The sequence below is a fragment of the Xiphophorus hellerii genome, chromosome 7, assembly GCF_003331165.1.
Source record: "Xiphophorus hellerii strain 12219 chromosome 7, Xiphophorus_hellerii-4.1, whole genome shotgun sequence".
Classification (NCBI taxonomy): domain Eukaryota; kingdom Metazoa; phylum Chordata; class Actinopteri; order Cyprinodontiformes; family Poeciliidae; genus Xiphophorus; species Xiphophorus hellerii.
The window spans coordinates 2189327-2211098 of NC_045678.1; the positions used below are offsets into that span (position 1 = coordinate 2189327).

At 43.2% G+C, this 21772-nt stretch overlaps 1 protein-coding gene across 5 annotated transcripts in view; it reads right to left on the reverse strand.

Annotated features, from left to right (window-relative positions):
* Positions 1 to 450: 450 nt before the first annotated feature.
* Positions 451 to 21772, reverse strand: part of pikfyve (phosphoinositide kinase, FYVE finger containing) — a 55505-nt gene continuing 34183 nt past the window's right edge. For 3 of the 5 annotated variants that reach the window (XM_032567159.1, XM_032567155.1, XM_032567156.1), the window contains 37 exons: positions 20921 to 20947; positions 20657 to 20746; positions 19433 to 19577; positions 18362 to 18519; positions 18155 to 18266; positions 17915 to 18062; positions 17678 to 17842; positions 16532 to 16594; positions 16305 to 16434; positions 15465 to 15645; positions 14301 to 14375; positions 14057 to 14164; positions 13834 to 13974; positions 12898 to 13024; positions 12011 to 12828; positions 11513 to 11920; positions 10118 to 10218; positions 9972 to 10043; positions 9730 to 9901; positions 9465 to 9643; positions 8234 to 8347; positions 8027 to 8135; positions 7790 to 7944; positions 6651 to 6747; positions 6192 to 6249; positions 5967 to 6095; positions 5764 to 5884; positions 5447 to 5542; positions 5287 to 5367; positions 4270 to 4361; positions 4114 to 4173; positions 3555 to 3731; positions 3365 to 3468; positions 3165 to 3293; positions 2033 to 2294; positions 1869 to 1943; positions 451 to 826 (listed from right to left, as the gene is read on the reverse strand). In XM_032567159.1, the coding sequence (XP_032423050.1) occupies positions 711 to 826; positions 1869 to 1943; positions 2033 to 2294; positions 3165 to 3293; positions 3365 to 3468; positions 3555 to 3731; positions 4114 to 4173; positions 4270 to 4361; positions 5287 to 5367; positions 5447 to 5542; positions 5764 to 5884; positions 5967 to 6095; positions 6192 to 6249; positions 6651 to 6747; positions 7790 to 7944; positions 8027 to 8135; positions 8234 to 8347; positions 9465 to 9643; positions 9730 to 9901; positions 9972 to 10043; positions 10118 to 10218; positions 11513 to 11920; positions 12011 to 12828; positions 12898 to 13024; positions 13834 to 13974; positions 14057 to 14164; positions 14301 to 14375; positions 15465 to 15645; positions 16305 to 16434; positions 16532 to 16594; positions 17678 to 17842; positions 17915 to 18062; positions 18155 to 18266; positions 18362 to 18519; positions 19433 to 19577; positions 20657 to 20746; positions 20921 to 20947 (5395 nt within the window). In that variant the 3' untranslated portion in view covers positions 451 to 710. The remainder of the gene's footprint in view (positions 827 to 1868; positions 1944 to 2032; positions 2295 to 3164; positions 3294 to 3364; positions 3469 to 3554; positions 3732 to 4113; positions 4174 to 4269; positions 4362 to 5286; positions 5368 to 5446; positions 5543 to 5763; positions 5885 to 5966; positions 6096 to 6191; positions 6250 to 6650; positions 6748 to 7789; positions 7945 to 8026; positions 8136 to 8233; positions 8348 to 9464; positions 9644 to 9729; positions 9902 to 9971; positions 10044 to 10117; positions 10219 to 11512; positions 11921 to 12010; positions 12829 to 12897; positions 13025 to 13833; positions 13975 to 14056; positions 14165 to 14300; positions 14376 to 15464; positions 15646 to 16304; positions 16435 to 16531; positions 16595 to 17677; positions 17843 to 17914; positions 18063 to 18154; positions 18267 to 18361; positions 18520 to 19432; positions 19578 to 20656; positions 20747 to 20920; positions 20948 to 21772) is intronic. The other 2 variants (XM_032567157.1, XM_032567158.1) reach the window with 1 other exon arrangement.

Sequence of the window (21772 nt, forward strand, 5' to 3'; positions counted from 1 at the left end):
CAGCTTGATGAAGTCGACTGTCTGCTGTGGAACGAGGCTTTTAAAGGATTCAGGTTCCCCAGTTGTTCCCTCACGATCTGACCTCAGTGACCTGGAGCAATGAGGTCCATGAGATGACCTCAGGCCTGTTGTGTGACTGGATTAATGAGGTTCTACAGGTAGTAGGCTCCTCAGTGCACCACTCCCCAAGGCTACTGCAGCCTTTAAACATAACGCCATGATAGCTCCATCCATCTATTGAGTTTGATCAGCTTCCCTGTCTGATGAAGAGAAACACCTGCAGGATGTTGCTGCCACCAACCTCAAACAAGAACAGCTGATTTATCACAGGATGCGTTCAAGTTCACAACAGTTTCTGGGAGATCAGAGCTCTTGAGATGAGGGGAGTGTTTAATGAATACAGACCAACTCTGAGTTGGATGTTGCATGAATGAATTAAGTACAACAGTCCATAGTTAATAATCTTTAATAGTTACATAATCTCTGTACAAATACAAACATTAATTACAGGAAGCGTTTTTTTTGTTCAGCTGAATGTTTCTGAAGGTCCACTCAGTAAATGAAACCAAACAGAAAACCAGAACCTCTGCAGCACCGCGGGGTCCAGAGTGTCGCTGCAGTGCGTCCAGCAAGGCAGAACGAATGCTGTGGAATGATGGCGAGCCAGGATTTTACTGCTGGGTGTCTGTGCATGGTGGGTCGGGTCTGGCTCAGCAGTTGATCCCCAGACCGGTCCAGTGGTCTGGCACCATCAGAAAGTATTTATCCATGGCCTCGCAGAAGCGAGCCCTGTACAGCTCTGGGGAAACCACGGTGGGCATCTTCCCTGCAGAGCAAACGCAGAAGCTCACCAAGAACATCCAAGAACTTTGTTCAGAAGAAACGGAACAGATTGGACCCATCATGTTTCAAACACTTTTTTTTTTCTTCTTAAAATCTTAAAGTACTGATGCTGTACTAAACCTCCATTTATTTTATTACACATTTAGTTTATGAACTAAATATTTAGCTTGGAACCAAATATTTAGCTAACAAGTTAAATATCAACTAAACATTTGGCTAACTAATTAAATAAGGTAGCTAAATTTATTCAGACATTCATATTGTATATGAGGTATGTCACGGTTTGGTTCCACCACTGCTAAAAGGCTTTTCCATTTGTAAACTCATTACAGTTGAACTAAACTACAGGAGCAGTTAGTGTGAGAGACTGTAAAATACCGTTTAGGTAAAGTTATTTCAGTCTGCTGTCATTTTTTGTTCGGGTTTCAGATTCTTGGACTATTGCTTTATTGTTTCAGGAAATCATTTTAGCAATGCTTACCGTCTTGAATATTTTTTAAATTGACTAATGTTTTACATGTTTTTTTCTTACAGGTGTCACTTATTCTTCTGATAAATATTTACTTTAAGTTACACAATTCACTGAAATCTGTTAAATCACAGGTTAAGAATGTTATGCATGCTAATGTCATTTTTTTTAATTCTTCCCATCAACCTGCTAGGAAACTACAGATCAAAATTAGCCTCTCTGGCTAAATTTGGCTTATTTACTTGATGAATTGTCTCCTTTATGAAATAAATAAAATTCAAATATTTGCAACTGTGACACCAGATGAACACAACTTTGAAGAATGAACCCTCATTTTTTTCTGTTAGGCTAAATTCAGGGAATACAGATGTGAATTAGCTTGTGCTATAATCTGGTGCAGCGCATCAAATGATTACTTTTATGTTTGAGCTGTACATTGTTCCTTTCCAAACAAAGTCTATTACTTCTAAATAACCCAAATTATTGCTGTTAACTTTTGACTGAAACTACAAACACCGCCCCATGAGCTTGACAGAAGATCTGCCTGATGAAGTACCTTGCCCTCCCAGAATTCCAGTGGATTTGACGACCATCTCCAGTTTCTTGTCCCAGGTAAACGTCCTGATGTAATCTGGAGCAGACGGCAGAGGAAGCACCATCAGCACTCAGCTTCTGACCCACAACACAGAGGCCTCCACGCTGCCCCCCACCCCCACTCACCTATGATCCCCACCACCAGCTGGTCAGTGGCATCGTCCCGCCCCACCAGCAGGGAGTAATCGATGATGAGGTGGCTGGACAGGAAGTAGGCATCGCTGTGGATGGCCGCCCTGAGGATGGCCTTGCAGTGGGAGCGGATGTAGAGCGGGTTGTCGTGGATCAGCTTCAGGAGGTTCTCGTCCAGCAGAACCACCTCGCAGCTCTCCTTCCCAGAGTCCGTCTTCACGTTCCGATTCCTCAGAGAGCCCTTCAGGTCGAACACCTACAGGAAACCTCAGCGGTCAGCAATTTCATATAGAGGACTGAAGGAACACAGAAAAAATTAAAAAAAGAACTCTCTCACACACACCAGATACATACCAGACTATGGAGCCCCCTAGAGGACATGGGGAAAAAAATTCTTTTGCATTTCCTCTCAAGACTGAGACTTACTTTCTGCTATAATATAAGGTTTTTCCATGTACAGTACAGACCAAAAGTTTGGACACACCTTCTCATTGAATTCAAGTTTGGACGTATGTCCAACTGTGTAGTTGTGTCCAAACTTTTGGTCTGTACTGTATGTTAAGGTTTATATCTTTTTCTTTGGGATAGAAATGCATCACAAACCTATTTGCAAAATGTAAAAGCAAAATAAATCAAACATAGCTTTTATCACGGGGTAATAAAGTCATCTGATAGTTTTGATTGTGTTGCTTTGAGCTGGTAATAAAGGGCCGTTTTCATGTGCAGTTCCATCTCAGCCTTACACAAACAGACATGAACATGTAGTGAAAAAATTGATTTTCAATCAGTTTTTTTTGCACCAAAGAGCTAAAAAAATATAAACACGTTTTCTGTAAGATATTAACATCACTAACATACATGGAAAAACCTTATGAGAACCTTATATAATAGCAGGAAGTACGGTGGCCACCATAAGAAAGACTTTCAGTATTCATTTATGCCACATAAATTGATCAGTACATTATTGTGAGGAAATGCAAAAGAAAATAAAAAAACCTCCATGTCCCCTGGGAGGCTCCGTACCACACACTACCTGGTCAGTCTTTATTTTTTTCTTTAATGTCCCTTTAAGGGCCCCGTAGTTTCAGCAGTACTCAGAACACAACCCAGCTGTGAGCTGACCCACCTGAGCCATTTTGCGACCGTAGAACAGGTTCTCCATGACCAGCAGGTCCAGTTTCTTCTCGGCGTTGTTCTGGGAGTTCTTGTATCCGATCCGGTAAACTCCCAGGATCTTGGCCAGCGCAGTCGGCCGCTGTGAACCAAACCTGGTTAAACGATGGACCGCTTCGAGCTGACAAACAGAAACAGGAGCTGCTGGGGTACCTTCTGCTGCACGGCTCCAGTGATGTAGGTGAAGTAGTGCGGAGCAAAGTCCAGGAAGGACTGGACCTCCAGCCGGGGCATCTGCTTCAGGATGAAGCGGTCGTCTAGAGGAGACAAGGCGACGGGAGTTTGAATTTTAAGCCAAAGATTTAAGCAGATAGAGAAGCCTTCTAGAGACTTCCTGTCTAACCTTCAGTGGCGTAGAAGACGGCTCCAGACTTCCCTCCTCGGGCCTGCCAGTTCACACAGTGGGACAGCGAGCGGACAAAGTCCTCCTCGCTGCTCTCCATGATCTCCTCACGCATCCTGTGGAACTCCTCGGCGTAGTAGATCCGACAGTAGAACTTGGCGTTGGCGTCTGAGAACTCTGAGCAGGAAATGAAAAATGCTCAGATCTAACAGGATGTGTGATCTGAGCCCAGAGAAATGATATTCTCATAGCATCTACACCTGTTAGATCATAGAGCTGGATTTGATTCAGCTGATAAGCAGCACTTAGTGGATTTACATCATATTTCTCTGACAGACTCCAGTTATGATATAATATTTATTTATTTAAGGAGTTTCACAGGGTCTAATGCTCATGTCTTTATATATGCAAAGACAAAGCTTGAAGACAGCTTACTATATGTTTTTACTTTTCTTAAATTTATCCAAAAATGTATTTCAAATCCAGCCAATTCATAAAAGCAGCAGCTTAATATTTGATTCTGTTTGTCCCAGAGAAAATCTAGAAAACAGAGACTTACGGAGCTCGATGTGTGGGTTCACCGTTTGTTTCTTCTGCTTATCTGCTGAATCGGCATCCTCTGAAAATGGGAACAACAGAAAGCCTAATGTATTTTCCATCTGTCAGTCTGCAGTGAAATGCTGCTTTTGTTTCGTTAGAAAGTTTGGATCCGTACTGAGAGGCTCGCCATCGGCGCTGACACGACTCTGCTGCGCCGCCAGAGAATCGCTGGGCCTCGCAGGGCTGCTCTTCACCCGACTCTCTGCACTGCACACACCCAGAGGAACCAGAGGTCAGACCTGCTGCAGCTGCTGTTCTGAGACACACTGATATTTGTCAGGTAGTCTCACAACTACCTGACAAACTATTTCAGGCAGTTTGTCACTAGAAAGTATCAAACTTGTGTTCAGCCACCGGAATGAGATTTTGTGATTGTTTTTGTGTTTCTTTTAGCAATCAAAATCACAGATTTTGTGGCACTAATTTAGAAAATGTTTTAAGGACTTTTTATGATATTTGTGCTAATTAATGTGGCTTTTTTTTAATGTGGCTTTTTTTTTAAATCCCCATATCAAACACGGACTTGACATCAAGTAAGGCTGAGGCAGTAGTCTTTTTAACTCAATGTTTCTGGCCAATTTTGAGAAAAATTTGCAGTAAAAAATCTGAGAAAAATGTGGGAATCTGTAGATTTTGTGTGAACTTTGAGTGAGTTTTGCAGATTAGTTGAAAAGCTGGAGGGACTTATTCATGTAAATTGGAGTCTAGAGGGCCACATAAAGAGCTATGGGAGACAGGGCCTTCCAGGCAGTAGCTCCGTGGCTTTGGAATGTCCTCCCAGAGTCTCTGAGAGCCCCACAAGGTGTGGAGGCCTTCAAAAAAGGTCTTAAGACACACCTTTTTAAACAGGCTTTTTAGATCTGTTAGCTTTTTTAAATTGTAAGTTTTAATTTGTTACCATTTGGTGTGAGATGTATTATTGTACGTTTTATAATCCATTTTTGTCTCTGTAGCACTTTGAGATTTCTTTGAAATGTAAGGTGCGTTACAAATAAAATGTATTATTATTATTATTATTATTATTATTATTATTATTATTACAGGGAGCCACATTTGGCCCACGGGCCTTGTGTTTGACACCTGGTGACATCAAACCTGCTGAAGCCGTTCACATAACATGAAAGCTGAGTACCCGACAGGCTGCTGAGCGTCGTCTCCGGCTGCGCTGGACGACTTGGACAGGTCGTCCAGTGCTGTTTTGTACTCTTTGCAGCTGGAGAACAACAGAACCAAACAGCAGGTCAGCAACACTGAGCTGAAGCAATCAGAAGGTAAAGGGGGTGAAAGGTCACCTGAGAGCAAAGGCGATGATAGAGCTCGGCTCACGCTCACACACGGCGATGGGCACCCGCTCGTGTTCGTACATCAGGTAGTGTTTATCTGGATCACTGTAACACACACACACACACACACCATCATTAAGCACTTCTCTATTAACTGCAGGGTTCACTCACATTTTGATTCCAAAACGACACATTTTACAAGAGATCAAATTTCATTCTTGTCCATTTTTATAGCAGAAATGCAAAGTTCACAGTGGATATATAAACAGATGGATGTCTGTGAGCCCTTCTTCCAGCTCAGGAACTAACTCTGACGCAACACTTACAACGGGATAGGGATGGGGTTGTAACTGTTGCCGGGCAGAAAGTTGGCCAGGATGGCTTTCATGGTGGATTTCTCCTTCACCTGGCTGTCGGTGGAGCCCAGCAGGTGGCCATCAAACACATCTGGAAGGCCACAGAATCAAAACGTGAAGAGCAGAAGCAAAAATAATAAAGCGGATGTACATGGCAGAGTGAATCTGTGAACCTTCTGGGATGCTGACGGAATCCGGCTCACTGAAACTGGGTCCAGCTGTGGTGGAATCAGCTCCGGGGTCTCCAGGTGACGGCAGCAGGGACGAGGTAGTTGAGGGCAGCGGGCACAGGTGGCGGTCCTCTGATGAGAGAAAAACAGCAGCTTCACACAACACCACCTGCAGGAAACCTTTTATTAGGACAAAGAATATTTGTCCTAATAAATATTTGAACCCACCTTTCTCCCCATTCTGGACCACAGGGGACGGGTTCCGAGGGGAGGAGTCCAGAGAGCTCTGCAAACACAAAAACATGGAGGATTAGCAGCCAAAACACTGCAGCTGCTCACACTGGACAGGAAGCTCACGAGGGTCGGTCAGCTGAATAACACATGGTCTCATTTCAGATGCTTCCTGTCCAGTAAGAAGGGAAGTGAGGAACCAGAGAGCTGGAATATGAAATACTAGAATGACAAAATAAAAACTAGCTAGCTCGGTCAGGAAAAACTACAAAAATGGTTCATTCCTTAATAATCAGCCTTTTCATCAAACTATAGTAAACTGGATGCTTTACAAGGTTAGAAGACACAGAGGAGGCATGGGCAGCATTTCTACATCTCAGCACAAACTTCTGTGCTGCTAACCAGAGCTTATGGCTAAAGCAGCTAGTGGCGTCTGAGCACAACAGCGACGCCCACCTTGGTGTCGTCAGTGGTGTTGGGTCGAAGTCTGCCTGGACTCGGTGGGACAGACAGACGCTTCCTGCCTTTCTCCTGCTGGAACAGGTCCTGGAGTCTGCAGGAGAGAAAAACATCCTGCAGCAGAAGCTTTAATGAAGCACAAGATGCTTCAGTGTTTTTCTTAGGGCGCTGTCATAATCTGTAACAGTTACCAGGCTGAATAAGGCCTCAAAGTGCAGTTTGAGATCAGACTGATTTTATTTTTTAATTGAACTGTTTGAAATTTAAATTTCCACTCCAGTGAATACTGGTAAATTACTAAATGATTTGCACTTCAATAATCTGTGTAGAATCCTGGAGTTCCCATCTTCTCTGAGGTCACTGCTGAGATCTACCCTGCTTGGTGATCAGTCAGTGAGTTGCATTTGTTCGAAATGTTTACACTCTGGTTTGAAAATGATCTTTGAACCCTTCCCATAGTGATGTTACCAAGAATTGCTTCTCTATGGCGATTGATGTTTTTCCACCTCGATTGGTTAGTGACTGGAGGCACACACACTTCTGCTCCAGATCAACAGACTATCAATAGATCTGACCATCAATTACTTTGATTAGGACACTGGTGTTCAAACTTTTCCCCAGGGGGCCAAAACTGACAAATTTAAACTACTAGGTAGTTTAAATTTGGTAGGCCACAAAATCTATTACATTAAAAATGCAAATATTAGATTATGAAGTTGTTTTTTTAAGTTTAGCTTACAATAAATAAACATTTTAATCAAATCTGTATATCATTACAGATCCAACACAAAAAAGGCTCTGAACTGTTACCTTAGTACAAGAACTATAGACAACTTCCAAATTTTTCCATTTTTTTGACCAATTTTTATTTTTTTAACCATTTTTGACTTTTGGTCATGGGTTGAACGAAATTATTTCAAGGGCCACAATTGGCCCCCGGGCCACACATTGAACACCCCCTGCATTAGTGGAACCTGCTGCTGATTTACCCTAATCTGGAAGCTGTCAGACTAAACTTTACAGATGTTGAACATTTTATTTTCTACCACTAGGTGAAGACGTATGAAGTTGTTTCAGAAATGCTGGCTGCGTTACGGATCAGGTTCAACAGACGGACTGAACTCTTCGGCTCCTACCTGCTGTTCCAAAACTGCAGCATCTCGCATAGATTCTGCTTCTTCACCACCAGTGACTCCAGGACGACCTGCAGCTGCTGGGGGGAGTCCAGGCCGCATGACTGCAGGCGCCCCTGAAGCTTGTCGATCCAGCTGCGAAGCTCCGCCTCCTCCATCTGCCATCAGATACCAAACATGAGGCCAACCTGCGGTCCAGACACTCTGGAAGACGGAGGGGGAGGGGGGACCATCACCTACATCTTTCTGAGCAAAGAGGTCCTCCATCTTCTCCTCCCGGGTCTTACTGAACGTGTCGGTCTTCAGGGAAGTGAGGCGGTCGTCGATGGCCAGGTACACCTGAGCCACCCTGCAGAGGGAGAGGAGCGGTCAAAAAAGCATTTGGTCCGTTCCGGACGGGGCGAGTGTGGAACAGTGGAGTGACACCAGAAGAACGGATCCACTCACTTCTGAGAGAAGTCCTTCAGGTCCTGCTGCAGGTTGGCTTTGGACGGGCCCAGATTCCTGATGAAGATCCTGGGACGAGGAAGACAGATCTCCAGCAGCCGGACGGAGGTGTAGCTGCACAAGTAAAGATTCATCGATTTACTGAAGGAGATGTGAAATCTGATGAATAAATGCTTCAACACAAGATTCTCTTCTACACCAATTTCTTCTTAAAGGGGCATCATTATATTTGTTCGTTTTTGTTCAGTTTTTATTGTCACTAATTGTAAATAGTTTGTCTTTTTAATGCTCAAATAGTCATGAACATTTTCTATTGATCCAACTCGGTTGCATTCCTCTGGACTGGAGTATTTTTTTATAAAGTATATATGTTGAAAGTTTGCCTTAACTGCACAGTATTTTATTCTTCATTTTGTTTTTACATATATTTTATCTTTGTGTGACTATTTGCTGTTATTGTCCATCACTCTGAAAAGAAAATTTCCCATTGTGGGTCGAGACAGGATTTTTTTTTATTACATTATGCATTTTCCCATGCATATAGTGTGATTTCATAGTACAATAAGGTAACTATGTTACCTCCACTTATACAAATACTGTATATATAAAACTACTTAAGACATTTGACTTTGCAATTCATTGCATTGAAATTGGACCTCTGTCTCTTTAAAAGGTTCCTGCTCTTATCATCACTCCGCCTTTACAGGAAGTCATCACAACAATGCTCCTATATCATGCCATTTCCAACTGACTAAGGACAGTTGTACTGAGAAGTAGAGCCTATAATGAGCTCAGCTGATGTTCAGTTCCACCAGGTGTTTGTCAATTGCTGCTGGCTAGTCTGAAGGAGCTAAGTGGAGAACGGGTGCCCTGTGACGCGGATGATCAGCTTGGGGACTGCAACTCCAAGAAGGAGTTTTGTAGTCTTGTGATTTAATTTAACTTTAATTTAATTTATCTTTGGGATGAATAAAGTATTTTTGAATTGAATTTGAATTGAGAGCAAGTGTTCAGGCAACCCCAAATGGTTGCCATGGGAGATTCAAGGATTTCTCAGTCATTCATGAAAAAAATATCTAAGCAAAACTCCAGGTATGTTTTTGATGAGGGAATAACAGTATTACATGATAAAGTTTTAAAAAGTCAACTTTACATAATACTGCCCCTTTAAAAGGTGATATTCACATTCATCTGCTGGAGGTCAGACAGCGGTGAGCAGAAGGAGACCAACCTGAAGGAAGCCACCATCTGGTTGTAGGAGAAGTACTGGTGGTAGTCTTTGTGGATGGAGTGTCCGCAGGGCTCGGCGTTGGCTCGTCTGGTGTACTGGTGGTCGTAGAAGCGAAGCTCCAAATATTTGGCGAAAGACATGGACCACGAATCATTGGATAGAGGCACCACTGGAGTCACCTGCAGAGGGCAGCAGAGAGTTAACGGGGAGGGAAAACGGCAGCAGAAGTGATTTCCCAGCAGCCCCAGCCTCATATGTGGCTCACCTGTTTGCAGACGCGGCACCATGAGTAGTTAAGAATGGTGTGCTGGTAGCCTGGGACGGGCGAGTCCAGCTCCTTCAGCACTATCTGCACGCAGCCGCTGCCATGCACGAAGCGGCGTACGTGATGCACCATGGGAGTCTCACAGAACATGCTGGGACACTGGTACGACGGCCTGCAGAGCAAACATCCGTTGAAGCCAAAGGACCCTGAAACCGGCTGCAGCCACTTTACGCGAGTCTCACCTGAAGCAGTACCGCTCCAGGAACACACCCAGCGACAGATCGTTCTTGCCGTAGAACTCCATGGTGACGATCCTGTTGAAAGACACACACACTGAGTCCAAACAGCGATGGTTCTGACTCAGATGTTCTGCGTGTGAGCAGCTTACCAGGGGCTGACGCAGGGGTTGGGAGCATTGTTGGACTGAAGGGAGGAGCTGCTGAACAGCACACAGAGCCTCTGATGGTGGGTCGGGTTCAAACAGTCCAGCTAAGGAAAGAGAAGAAACATTCATGAATCCTGCCATGCAGAGGTGCTAAGCTAACCACTGAGACCTTTACCAGTAGTTCTTTACTGTCAGGAAGTAAGAAGGTTTCGCTGTAAGAGTTCTGATGAAAATTTTAAAAAAGAGATCATGTTTTTCCTATTTTAGCTTTTCTTCATTGGCTCTCTGTTCAATCCAGAATAGAATATAAGATTCTCCTTCTCGCATAAAGCCCTTAATAATCAGCTCCATCATATATCAGAGACCTGATTGGTCCAGATGTTCCTAACAAAGCATTTTACTCTCAGGTTGCAGGTTTACTGCTGGTTCCTAGAATTTCAAAATGTAGACTAGGAGACAAATCTTTTTATTATCAGGCTGCTCTCCTGTGGAACCAGCTCACAGTTTTAGTCTATGAGGCAGACACCCTGAAAACCTTTAAGTTGACAAGGAGGACAGCTTTGTTTTATCTCTTTATGGAAGCTTGCTGCACTTCAAGAAGCAGCATTAAGTAGTTAAGTCATGTCTACATAGCAGTAGTCATGACTTTACTTAAAAGTAGATCATTTACAATTTGCCACCAGAGCAGATCGCCTCCTGCACGCAGCGTTGTGCAGTTGTCCGGTGTTTTATTAATGTCAACTTGGTAGCATAACTTATTTCATCATGTTGTGATAAACACTTGTAGTACGCTGACAGCATGCCAGCTAATGTGGGTAACCATGGCAACCAGTGAGCATTTAAAGGCCTGCCTACTTTTTCTGCAGTCAATTTGCACGTGTATCTGCTGTGTTTACACAAAAACAAATTATCCCTCTATAGAAAGTATGTGTGGTAGAATTTTGATAATTTAACTCATGTTTTGCCACCAAGCTTCATAACTGGCTAAAAATGGAAAACAATGGTGTGGAGTGAAAGAAGAAAAAGAATCAAACAGCTTAAAAGGAAACTGTGGATAAAACAGAATATGTCACATCACCAGTTTGGTAGTGTTTAGGATATTAAAACAAGTAACTAATTAATAATTATCTAACAACTGATATGAAACATTTATATCATGACAGTGAAACATGTTTTACAGCTATGTCGTCCAACTCTAGTTTTGAGCAGTAGAAAATGGAAAAACTAATGGATTTTGGAAAATCTCATGTTTTCCATAATCAAGTTTTCCTTCTTAAGTACTTATCCAGGCCTAAACAGTAATTTTCCAGATTTGTCCAGACTAGCTGAAGACAGTCCAGATATAATTAAGGAATTCAGGATTTTAAGGAACTAGAGTGTTTTATCCATAAATTGTACCTTTGCGCTCCAGTTCACGTCATTCTGTTTGCCCGTTTTCTCCTCCTCGCTATCGGCCTTTCCGAGCGCCTTGACCGGAACGTCTGGTGCCCGGTTCTGGCTGCTTCCACCGGAAGCGGCAGGGCCAGCAGAGCCAAACGGGTCGCTTGCTTCTTTCTGCCGGATCCGGCCGCCTTTTGCTCTGTAGTCTGCCAACATTCTGGCCAGGTCCTGGCTGCTGCTCAGATGATCCACGATGCGGGTGGTGGTGAGGCCGTGGCAGGGCAGTACGTCGGTGGGTCTGGGCTGGGTGGTGCCGTTGGTCTGTCCGCTGGCCGCGGAGGATGGAGCTGAGTCTTTGAGCAGCTGGCGTTTTCTGCGTCCGTCCAGCTCCTTCAGGTCCTTGTTGAGGAGAGGAGACAGGTAGACCTACAGGAGAGACGAACACATACGAGGGGTAACAACAAACTAAGGAAGCTTTAGTTTCCAATCCTGAGCTTTGAGTCAAGACAGCAGTACCTCTTCAGGGAAGTAGTCCCTGCTGGGGCAGTGCATGCCCCCCGGTGTGAGGAGGAATGGCTCTTTGAAAGTGATGAAGGGGGAAATGCACAGGATGATGTCCTTCAGCTCGTGCTTAAACACAGCAGAGATGGACTTGAGGCGGTCGTCGGAGGAGTCCACATGTTCGGCGATGAACATCCCTGTGTCATCCTGCAAGGGGTCTCGGAATAGCTTAGGGGTGGGGGTGTCTGAGCGCTCCTCATCCTCCAAACCAAGTTCTCCCACCGTCTCCCCCTCAGAGGTGCCGACCAGAGTGTCCGAGCCCATTTCCTGCTCCTCCTCAACAAGGAACTGAGGACAGATGGATAGAGGAGGGGGCGCAGGACTGGAGCATGGGGATGAAGTCCTGGTCTCAGAGTTTCCAGCCTCCTCTTGGACAGAGAACAGAACCGACTGGGGGTTTTGCGTGACTCTGAGAATATCTATATCTTCAGTTTTAGTTGAAGACTCCAGGAAAGGTGCGTCTTCGGATTGTTCCCCCAATGTAGAGTTATCGCTCACTGCCGTTTTCTCCATGCTGTCTCCGTCCATCTCCTCATCGGCAGCAGAGCCCTCCAGGAGGCACGGGAAGGAGCCACTCTGGAGTAAGCTGGGCGGCATGGCGAACTCGTCCATGAGGAAGGAGATCTCCAGCTGGGAGTGGTAGGCAACGCACACCATTAGCATAATGATGTCTTTCACCCTGGCCAGCTCATACTCTGGTGCGCCGCGCAGTTTGATGGAGCATCCCAGGTGAGGCGGGCAGCCGTCGAAGAACATCAGAGTCTTTGACTCGTCTGGAAAAAAACAGAGAGGAATGACTGCATGTCTGACAGACAGCGGTGGCAGCTGACAGAGGATCTTACTGTTGGGCAGGGAGAAGGGCTGCATGTAGAACTTGTGGCAGGTTCCCAGGCGAGGTTTGGTGAGGAGCTGGTCCATGGACATCACCAGGTCCCCCTGAGTCATGTGACTCACTCGGTCCAAGACTTGCTACCATGGAGAAAGAACAAGTTATTACTCCCCATTAAGAAACCTATCAAGAACAAACTGGGATAGTCCTTTTTATCCAAAACATTCATTGCCATTATATTTCACTGTAGTTAAAGAAAAGAAACAACTTTTTATGTTGAGGATTCAGGGTGCAACCACTGCAGTTTTCTGGCCAATCCCCGATCTTTAAAAAGCCTGACCTACCGATTCTTCATTTGGTCGATACCATTTGTTGTTCCTAAATTAACAACAGTGGGGTGACAATATGCAGACAGGATCTGGTGGGCAGGACTATCAGCCCCATCAGTAAGCCCTCTCTCTTTCAGACCTTGGTAGAGGTAGATAAAATTGGTTTCACATCTAAGTACAAGGTGATCACTAAGATTAAGAAAATATGGGCCAATTTATTAGTGCACCATTTTGGGGATAATGACATTTTGTTCAAGATTATAATCTGGACTAAGCACAGACTGTCTGGTAAAAACCAGCCATTTGTTCTACACCTTGCTTCGTCCAGAGGATCTGGACGTTTGTTTGTGATGGATGGAATGAGCCGGTTTGACGTCATGAAGCTTACAGGAAATTGCCTACACTGTACACAACCATCCTCTACTGGAGAGAGAAGTGGTGAGCTGAACTTCAACTATCTTTTAAAAATTGACCAGCAATAACAGAACAGATGTTCCTACACTCAGCAGGAGTAGTCAGGTTAGAACTACTCTGATCACAGGGCATCTGATTTCTTCATCTTCTGTGCTTCTGCAGAGAACATTAGCGACCACCTGATAGCTGGGACATGTCCCACTGACCGATTTGACGTTGATGACCAGCGTGATGCCATGCTCCAGCAGCATGTCTTGAGCGATACGCGACACCGTCTTCTCCACCAACACCAGATTGGGGCGGACGTCTACGATCCGCTGAACGTAGTTTTTCAGGAACTCCCGTTCCTGTAGCGGAGGTGGCAATGACACCAGAGTTTTAGAACAGAGACGTGACTCGTGTATCTTCGTGTCAGAATAACCGCCTCACCTGGAGCACGATGGGCTCGATGCAGGTGAACTTGGTTTCTTCTCTGTACAGGTACTCGATGGAACACTTCAACAGCAGAATCTTGGGGTTCTTGATATAGGAGTTCATCTGATTTCAGGTGAGAATTACACTTTAATAACAGCACTTTGACTGAATACTTTGACTACCAGAACCCTTTCCTGCATTTGTGCTGGTGCAAAATGTTCAACAATGGAAACTTTAGCCAGACAGAGAATGCCTTTACCTTCTTGTGGGCGATGTTCTTGGTGCACAGGAAGCCGTTTACCATCATGGAGTCAAACTTCCTGCCTCCAGGAATCTGAACCACAAAGATAGGTGAGATTTATTCAAGAAGTCATTTCACCTTAATTTCAATGATCCCTTTCATACAACGGTGTGCAACACAAAGTGATTTACAGGATTTAAAAAAATGACCAGTGCCCCACCGTGCCACATGGATGAAACCCCTACAAACCAAACCAGATTAAACCTGTTCAACATCACACAGGAAAATGAATGTGGTGCAGGAAACTAAAGGAATTTCTACACCATATACAAACAAAACCAGAAGTTTACATATACTGAATAAAAAGGCATACCCTTGTGTTTCTCACTGTCTGAAGTGAATCTATTAAGAACAATCTGAATATTTACATGCCTAAGTTAACCTATCAGAACTATCCAGAGTTGTGACATCATCATCTGGGTTTTCCCTCGTTGTTTAAAGAGACAGTAATTTTGTATATAAACCTCTGAATTCAAGGGAAGTTGTGAAACAATCCCCAAAATTGTTCTCGCTAAGTTTAGCAAACAGAAATAATTTTGATAATTCTACTCGACCTAAAACAGAAAACGTTTCAGACAGAGAGAAAAAAAAGGTGCATCTTTATTTGGTGTATGTAAACTTCTAGTATCAAATGTATACACAAAACATCATAAATAAATAAACTAACAGATACAAATAATATCCAAAACAAATCTAATGTGAATACTTCTAAATATAAATGAAATATAAAAATGAATTAATAAAAAGGAGAAATTATTCATAAATAAATAAAACAATACATATATTAGCAATACTAGTTAGAAAACTATATCTTATGGTTGTAATAATAAAAAGATAAAAAGGCTCAAATGAAAATGTTCATGGAAAAATATTCAATAAATTCCTCAAAATCAGGTCTTGATTTACCATCTCTGCTCTAGGATGTGGTTCCATCATATGTTTTTACTTACTTCGAAACTGAAACTAGAAAAAACTAGAAGAGTTGAGCGTCCTGGAGAGCTCACTCAGTTCAAACATCTCAGCTAATTCCAGTGAACCACTGGGAACTTTGGAAAACAACTGACAGGCTGTCCAAACTCCCTCTTAATATTCCAAATCCGGAGGTGAAACAGCCCGTCTGACCTTCTTGATGTGCACCAACTGCCGAATGTCCATGTCGTCGTCACAGTTGCGAACGTCGGGCCGGACCGTCTGAACCACCTGCCGAACCACTGGAACGATGATGTCCCTCCAGGACAGAGACAGAGACTCGCTGTAGAGCAGCTGCTGCAGCAGCGCCATCATGTGGCTGTGGTTGGCTGAGCTGAACAGATCAGACAGATTATTGGTCAGTCACTGTATCCATGAAGGAAGAGCAAAAAACTGTTAACTTTTGCTCAGAACAGCCAGAAACATATCCAAGGGGTTAAGAACAGTGTGTCATGTTGTAATGAATTCCTGAAGGCAGAGTTTCAGAAAGAGCAGGAGTTTCTAAAGAGACACAATCCCAATTTCAAAGTGTTAAAGAAAAATTTAAATTGTGATTTAAGTCATATCTGATATGTGCAGCAACTGAAGGCAACATAGTTGCTTGACTTTGTGCTATTAAATAGCACTATGTGCCTGGAAAATATTCATGGATGTGATCTACCTGCAAATAGAAAACATTTTTTTCAAACACCATAAAATGTTATTTGAAGTAAATCCATCCATCAAGACAATGAATCTAGTTTAATTATTTGCTACAGTCTGTAAGTCATGAGTGTTTAAAAAGAGCAAAACAATCTGTTCTGAGTCACTTTTTACACAACTAGTGTTAGTCTGTGGACTGTTCATAAAAGCACAATCTATTTAAATACGCTGTCTTCTTGGTTTTATAGACCACATGAGCAGCTGGGGACCAAAGGCACAAGAAGCCCTGACTTGAATCCCAGCTTCTCACAGCAAATCATGAACCACAGACACAGATGGCTCTCCACTCACAGCAGCCTCTCCATGGCCATCTTCTCCCCGTTCTCCTCTCTTAGCTGATCCAGAGAGCTGTGGTGCCAGCCCAGCGGAGTGAACAGCATTTCTTTGGCCTTCTCCTCCACGCGACGATTGAACAGAGACTCTGCGACACAAACAGCAGCTCAGAAAGAGGAAGAGCTCTGTGGAGCCGCTCAGGTGACACAACAGGACTGCAGAATGAGTTAGTGCTGAGTTCCTACCTTTGATGAAGGCATCACTGATGATGATGTTCTGCCCTCCATCCTCCGAAATGAGAAACTCGGCTGGAAGAGTGTGCACAACAAACTTAATGGAACTGAATGTAATAGGGATCATTTCAAAATAAAAAGTGAGTATGCACTATATGCAAAGCATCAGTGTGCTGCACTAGAGGAAGCAGCAAAACGATGGCCGGGAAAAAAATTTCTCCCCAACACATTCTCGACTAGAAAAGTTATGCTATATTCAGCAATATTTTAGACAGTATGCAACTTTTATAAAACGTATGATTCTGACTTATTTGTTAAAACTCTCACTATGTCGTGTCAGTATAATATGAGACAGACAATCTATGAAAAGTTTGGGCTCCCCTGTCTTCTCCTACAATTCTGCTGTCATCTGAACAAACACACTGCTCCATCAGAAGCAACCAATCAGAGTCAGGAGGAGGGTCTTAGCACTATCAATCAGCCTCGAGTATGTGCTATTCACAGCTTCCCCTTCTCTCTCTGCTAAGCTACAGCTGGTTCACCTCAACATAGCATGTCATGAATGCTAAGGCTAGCTAGCATGGCTAGCAATGATGGTGGATAAACTGTTTTTCTGGAACGTTAAGTTGTTTTCCACCAATAGCACATTTAGCATCACGTACACAAAATGACCGACAGCTCTAAGCCCCTCCTCCTGGCTCCGATTGGTTGTTTTTAACCATTAGCAGTGCATTTCTTCAGATGGCAATATTAGCTGAGTAGGTGGAGCAGACCAATCTTTTCACAGATTATCTGTCTCATATTAGACTGTCACAACACAGTGACAGTTTTAGCAAATTTGTAAAAAGTTTTTTTTTTTGTAAAAGTTGCATGATGTAGTTTTAAGTCAGTGAAAAATAATTGCAGAAGCTCTACAGCAGTGGTGCCCAAAGTTGGTCTTCGAGGGTCGGCATCCTGCGTGTTTTAGTTCTCTCCCTGGTTGTAGTAACAACCTTTTCACCATGTCAATGTTCTTCTTGGGCCTCTAACGAGCCATCACTTGATCCAGGTGTGTTAAACCAGGGAGAGAACTAAAACTTGCAGGATGTTTTAGTTTTCACTTTGGGCACCACTGCTCTACAGAATCCATGTAGAAGAGCTTTAAATATATCTTCCTACCTTTCTGATCTGCAGGAGGTGGCACATGTGGGTACTTGGACTGCTTCTTGATGTGAAAGTTCACGTTGTTCTGCTCCATGTTGAGGTTGATGGAGGAGGCAGAGTCGCTGTCCACCGCTGAATGGAAGCTGCTGACCGATGTCCTCTTGCTGGGGCTGGCAGAATCTGGACACAGACAGGTTTTAATACACACACCAACACACTAAGCCTCACCACGCTGTCAGCTGTCATGCCTACTTGGCACGGTGTAGTCAGACTCGTAGGCAAGTTGCTCTGTGTCGCTGTCGTCAAACTTGATGTCCTTGAACCAGGATGGCTCTGACTGTCCCTCTATGGAGTTGATGCTGTCGCTGTCTGGAGAGGGCGTTTCCGAGAACTCTGTGCTCTGGTACAGATGGAGAGACAATAAATATCCTGGAGGAGAAAAAAATATTTCAGCTATTTCTATTCCTGTGTGTCAAGTAAATGGGCTCCTACCTGCAGGGGGCGATAAAGGGCGTACTCATCTCTGAACAGCTGGTCATGGTGAGTGACGCAGTCAAGCCAGCGACCGTCTACTAATGCCTGGCCTATTGCAATAGCCTGGGCCCTACACACAGATTACAGTTTAAGTGTTTCTGTTCTCACATTAGTTGGAGAGATGACACAAAGCCTTAAACGTTCCTACGCCCAACGACATTCTACCTGGTGGAGATGGTACCATTCCTCAGCAACCAGTTAACAAGTTCCTTTCCCACAATGCAGTTGGGGTAGGTCCTCAGCCAGTATCTGTGGTCCTGGAACTCCATCCCTGTGTTGCTGTGGCAGATCTTCTTCCACAGCTCCTTGAGCTGGGAGGAATCCTGGAACAAACAGTTTCTGTGATGTCAGACGTTATGAGGAAACGTTTTGAATAATTTGATACCGTTCCTTAGCAGTATCCCTAAACCCACCCAGAACACCGTTTGGAATTTAAACCACCAGCTTATTTAACTAGGACACCGAGCGAGGTCATGTTCTCGTCTGTGAGCTCCATTAAGTCTTCAATAGGAGGGGATTATGAGCAGGTAGTATCTTACCCGAGGTAGATAATTTCTTCATCTATGTCTTGTATGGTTATCATGGAGGCTGAACAGGATTAAGGCAAATACACATTGAAACATCATCACTAAGCTTCAAACACTTTAACCATTTAACCTTTGAACTGAACGTCTACTTATGCAGAAGTCACAGGTTATTTACAACAAACACCATGCTAGGGTCACAGTCAGAGAGAATAACCTTCTGTCTGTGATGTAGAGGGATATGATGATTTGGCCATAAGCATGGGTTGCCAGGGAGACCATCTGAAGAGATAGTAATGCAGCAGGAAATTCTATGAACTGAGGGTCAGTTGAACCATTTGAGTTTTTCATTTTAACATAATTTTAATGTCATGCATTTACACAAATAAGATGCTTAGAAGTCATCTAGGTTAGGCAAGATACTGAGTGATCATAACACATCCACATAACCCCAATTTAAAAAAAAATACAAACTATCCCATTAAGCACATGGTCTTCTCATTTCACTGACAATTAAAGATTTCCTTGAAAAGCCCATTCAGGCTCACAGGGTGAACAGTCTGACAGAAGGGTATTCCAGAGCCAAAAGTCCAGACTATGGGCCCCCAGTGAAGACCGTATGCAGCCTCAGACTCATTTAGTTCTCTCATTTTGTGAACTTCACTATGAGCTGTTAATACAACCAGAGAAACGTTTAGACCAAAGGACACACCAGCAGGATCTTCCTCTCCTCCTCACTGTGGTCAAGTTTGGTGCCGGCCATGGCCCGGCTGGTGGGCGGACTGACCGAGCTGTCGTAGGCCGGAACCAGGGTGGCTCCGGACCGGTCCAGTGATAGGTTGGTCACACTGGCTGACCTGAGAACGACAAAATACGAGTTCACAAAAACACCAGCTACAGATTGGTATAAAACAAACCTTATTGATCACTGGAACGTCTGATGTCATTTCCTCTCTAAGAAATTGTTTTACTTTAAATTTTGAGTGGTTTAGTTTTTATTTGGTCTCCCCTCTTGTCTGGGAGTTGCTCTGAACTAGTTTTGCTCATTTATTTGAACAAAACTGGTCCCTTTGATCACCGTTCTAAATAATCAAGGTTTGAATTTATCCTAATTGAAAAATTAAGAAATCTATTGACTCTTACACGACAAATAATTTATGAAATTTGATTTCAGATTTATAAGGCAATAACTGAAAAACAAAAAAAAGCAGATATTGATACTGTAGTCTATGCAAGTGGATCACCAGCTAAGTTGCCACCAGCAGTATGAGTCCAACAACTGTAAAACATAATACAGTAAATCACACCGATGCACTACTGATAGAGAATATCTACTTAAATATCACAGCAATGTCCTGATAATAACAATACTTCATCTTATGCTACTTTCTGCGTGTGCTCTGTCTGCACGAATGAAGGTTGACTGTCTTGTACGATTCTCAAAACAATTGAAATCTTGATATAATTGATATTAGAAAAAAATAATTATTCAAAGATACTCATTTGGGTCAGAATCAATACAAAATGAACCAATCACATTAGGAGAAATTGAAGCGTTTCTTCTGGTCTACAATAACGATACGACAGTCAGGAATTTCTGAAACAATATTCAAAGAAAGTCAAGGAGTCCATCCAGGTGGAATGACTATTTTCTGATATTTTGGAACTACTAAATTACACACATCATTGTTTAGATCATCACTACACACTATAGAACACAAGGCAGGTGACTACTAAAAAATGCCAGAAGACAAACGGCTCAATTTAGTCAGGAAGTGCGAGGACTCGCACTTCATAAGGTTGGTTGTTTCGAAAACACTGGATATCTTTTGCAACAGAGCAATGAGCTAAAGTTCAGAAAATGAGGACCTGATATAAAGAAACAAGTTTTCTTTTAGCAGAACTACCAACAAGCCAAAAGGAGCAAATGACTGACCTCTTCCTCGCTGGTGACTTCCCAACATCCTCCTGCAGGGTGGAGAGTCTGGAGGCGAGGCCGCTGCTCTGAGGCTCCTGGTGAATCATGCTAATGACAGACAGTGTGGTTTATTCTCCCTTTGAACTGCTTTATTTATATCAAGTCATATTTATAAGCTGTACATCTGAGCAAAGAGGAAAGCTATAGGAGCTACAGAGCATCAGCCCTGAATGTTGAGGTAGAAGTGGGGGGGGGGAATGAAGAAAAACCAACAAGACTCACTTCTTTCTCATCCCAATAGGAGTTTTTCTATGTCAACAAGAAAGAGAGGGAAGTTAACAGGGAAAGTCGATAGAAAGCAAAACAGATGAAAGCAGCAAGAGTAGAAAAGAGGGTCAAGGAGAGCATGCAGTACAGGTAGAGTTAGAATGGAGTCCTTTTGAATTCTGTTACATAAGGCACCAAAAGGTTAGCTACACAGTTTTGTGTTTTGTCATAATTTAAATGTTTTCTTTATGGTGGATTAAGGCTGACATGAACCCAGCTCTGTAGCAGGATTATTCTCACCACTAGTCTGAGACAGACACCTGCTAAACAATTGACAGCTGCATCTCAGTCCAAACACTGACCTAATTAAACTAAAATATTCTCCAAAACTTCATTTATTTCAATAATGTCATAGAAAAATGTAAAATATATATTATGTACCGTAGACTGATACATTTCAAGTACTTTATTTAACATTAACTTTAAAAACCTGGACGTTTCTCAGAAAACTCGACTGTCTTACACCAGACCAATAAACACAGGAATGTTATGGTTTTGCCTACACAATCATGGGAAAGACTGCTGACTTGACAACATCCTCAAGGAGGCAAGTCACAAAAAGACATTTTTAAACAAAGCTTGTTGTGCACTGTGTCCAAGAACTGTATAATGCATTTTTATTGAAAGTTGATTTGAAGGAAAAAGTGTTTTACAAAAGGTTTTACAATCACCAAGAACAACTACAGGACTGGTGCTGGTCCAGGGTGTTGGCACACCTGTCTACTGGGACAACCACATTGTGCTTGATTGGTCAGCAAGCTTATCTGACCTAAACAAAACAGAAAACCTAGCAAGTACTGTTAAGAG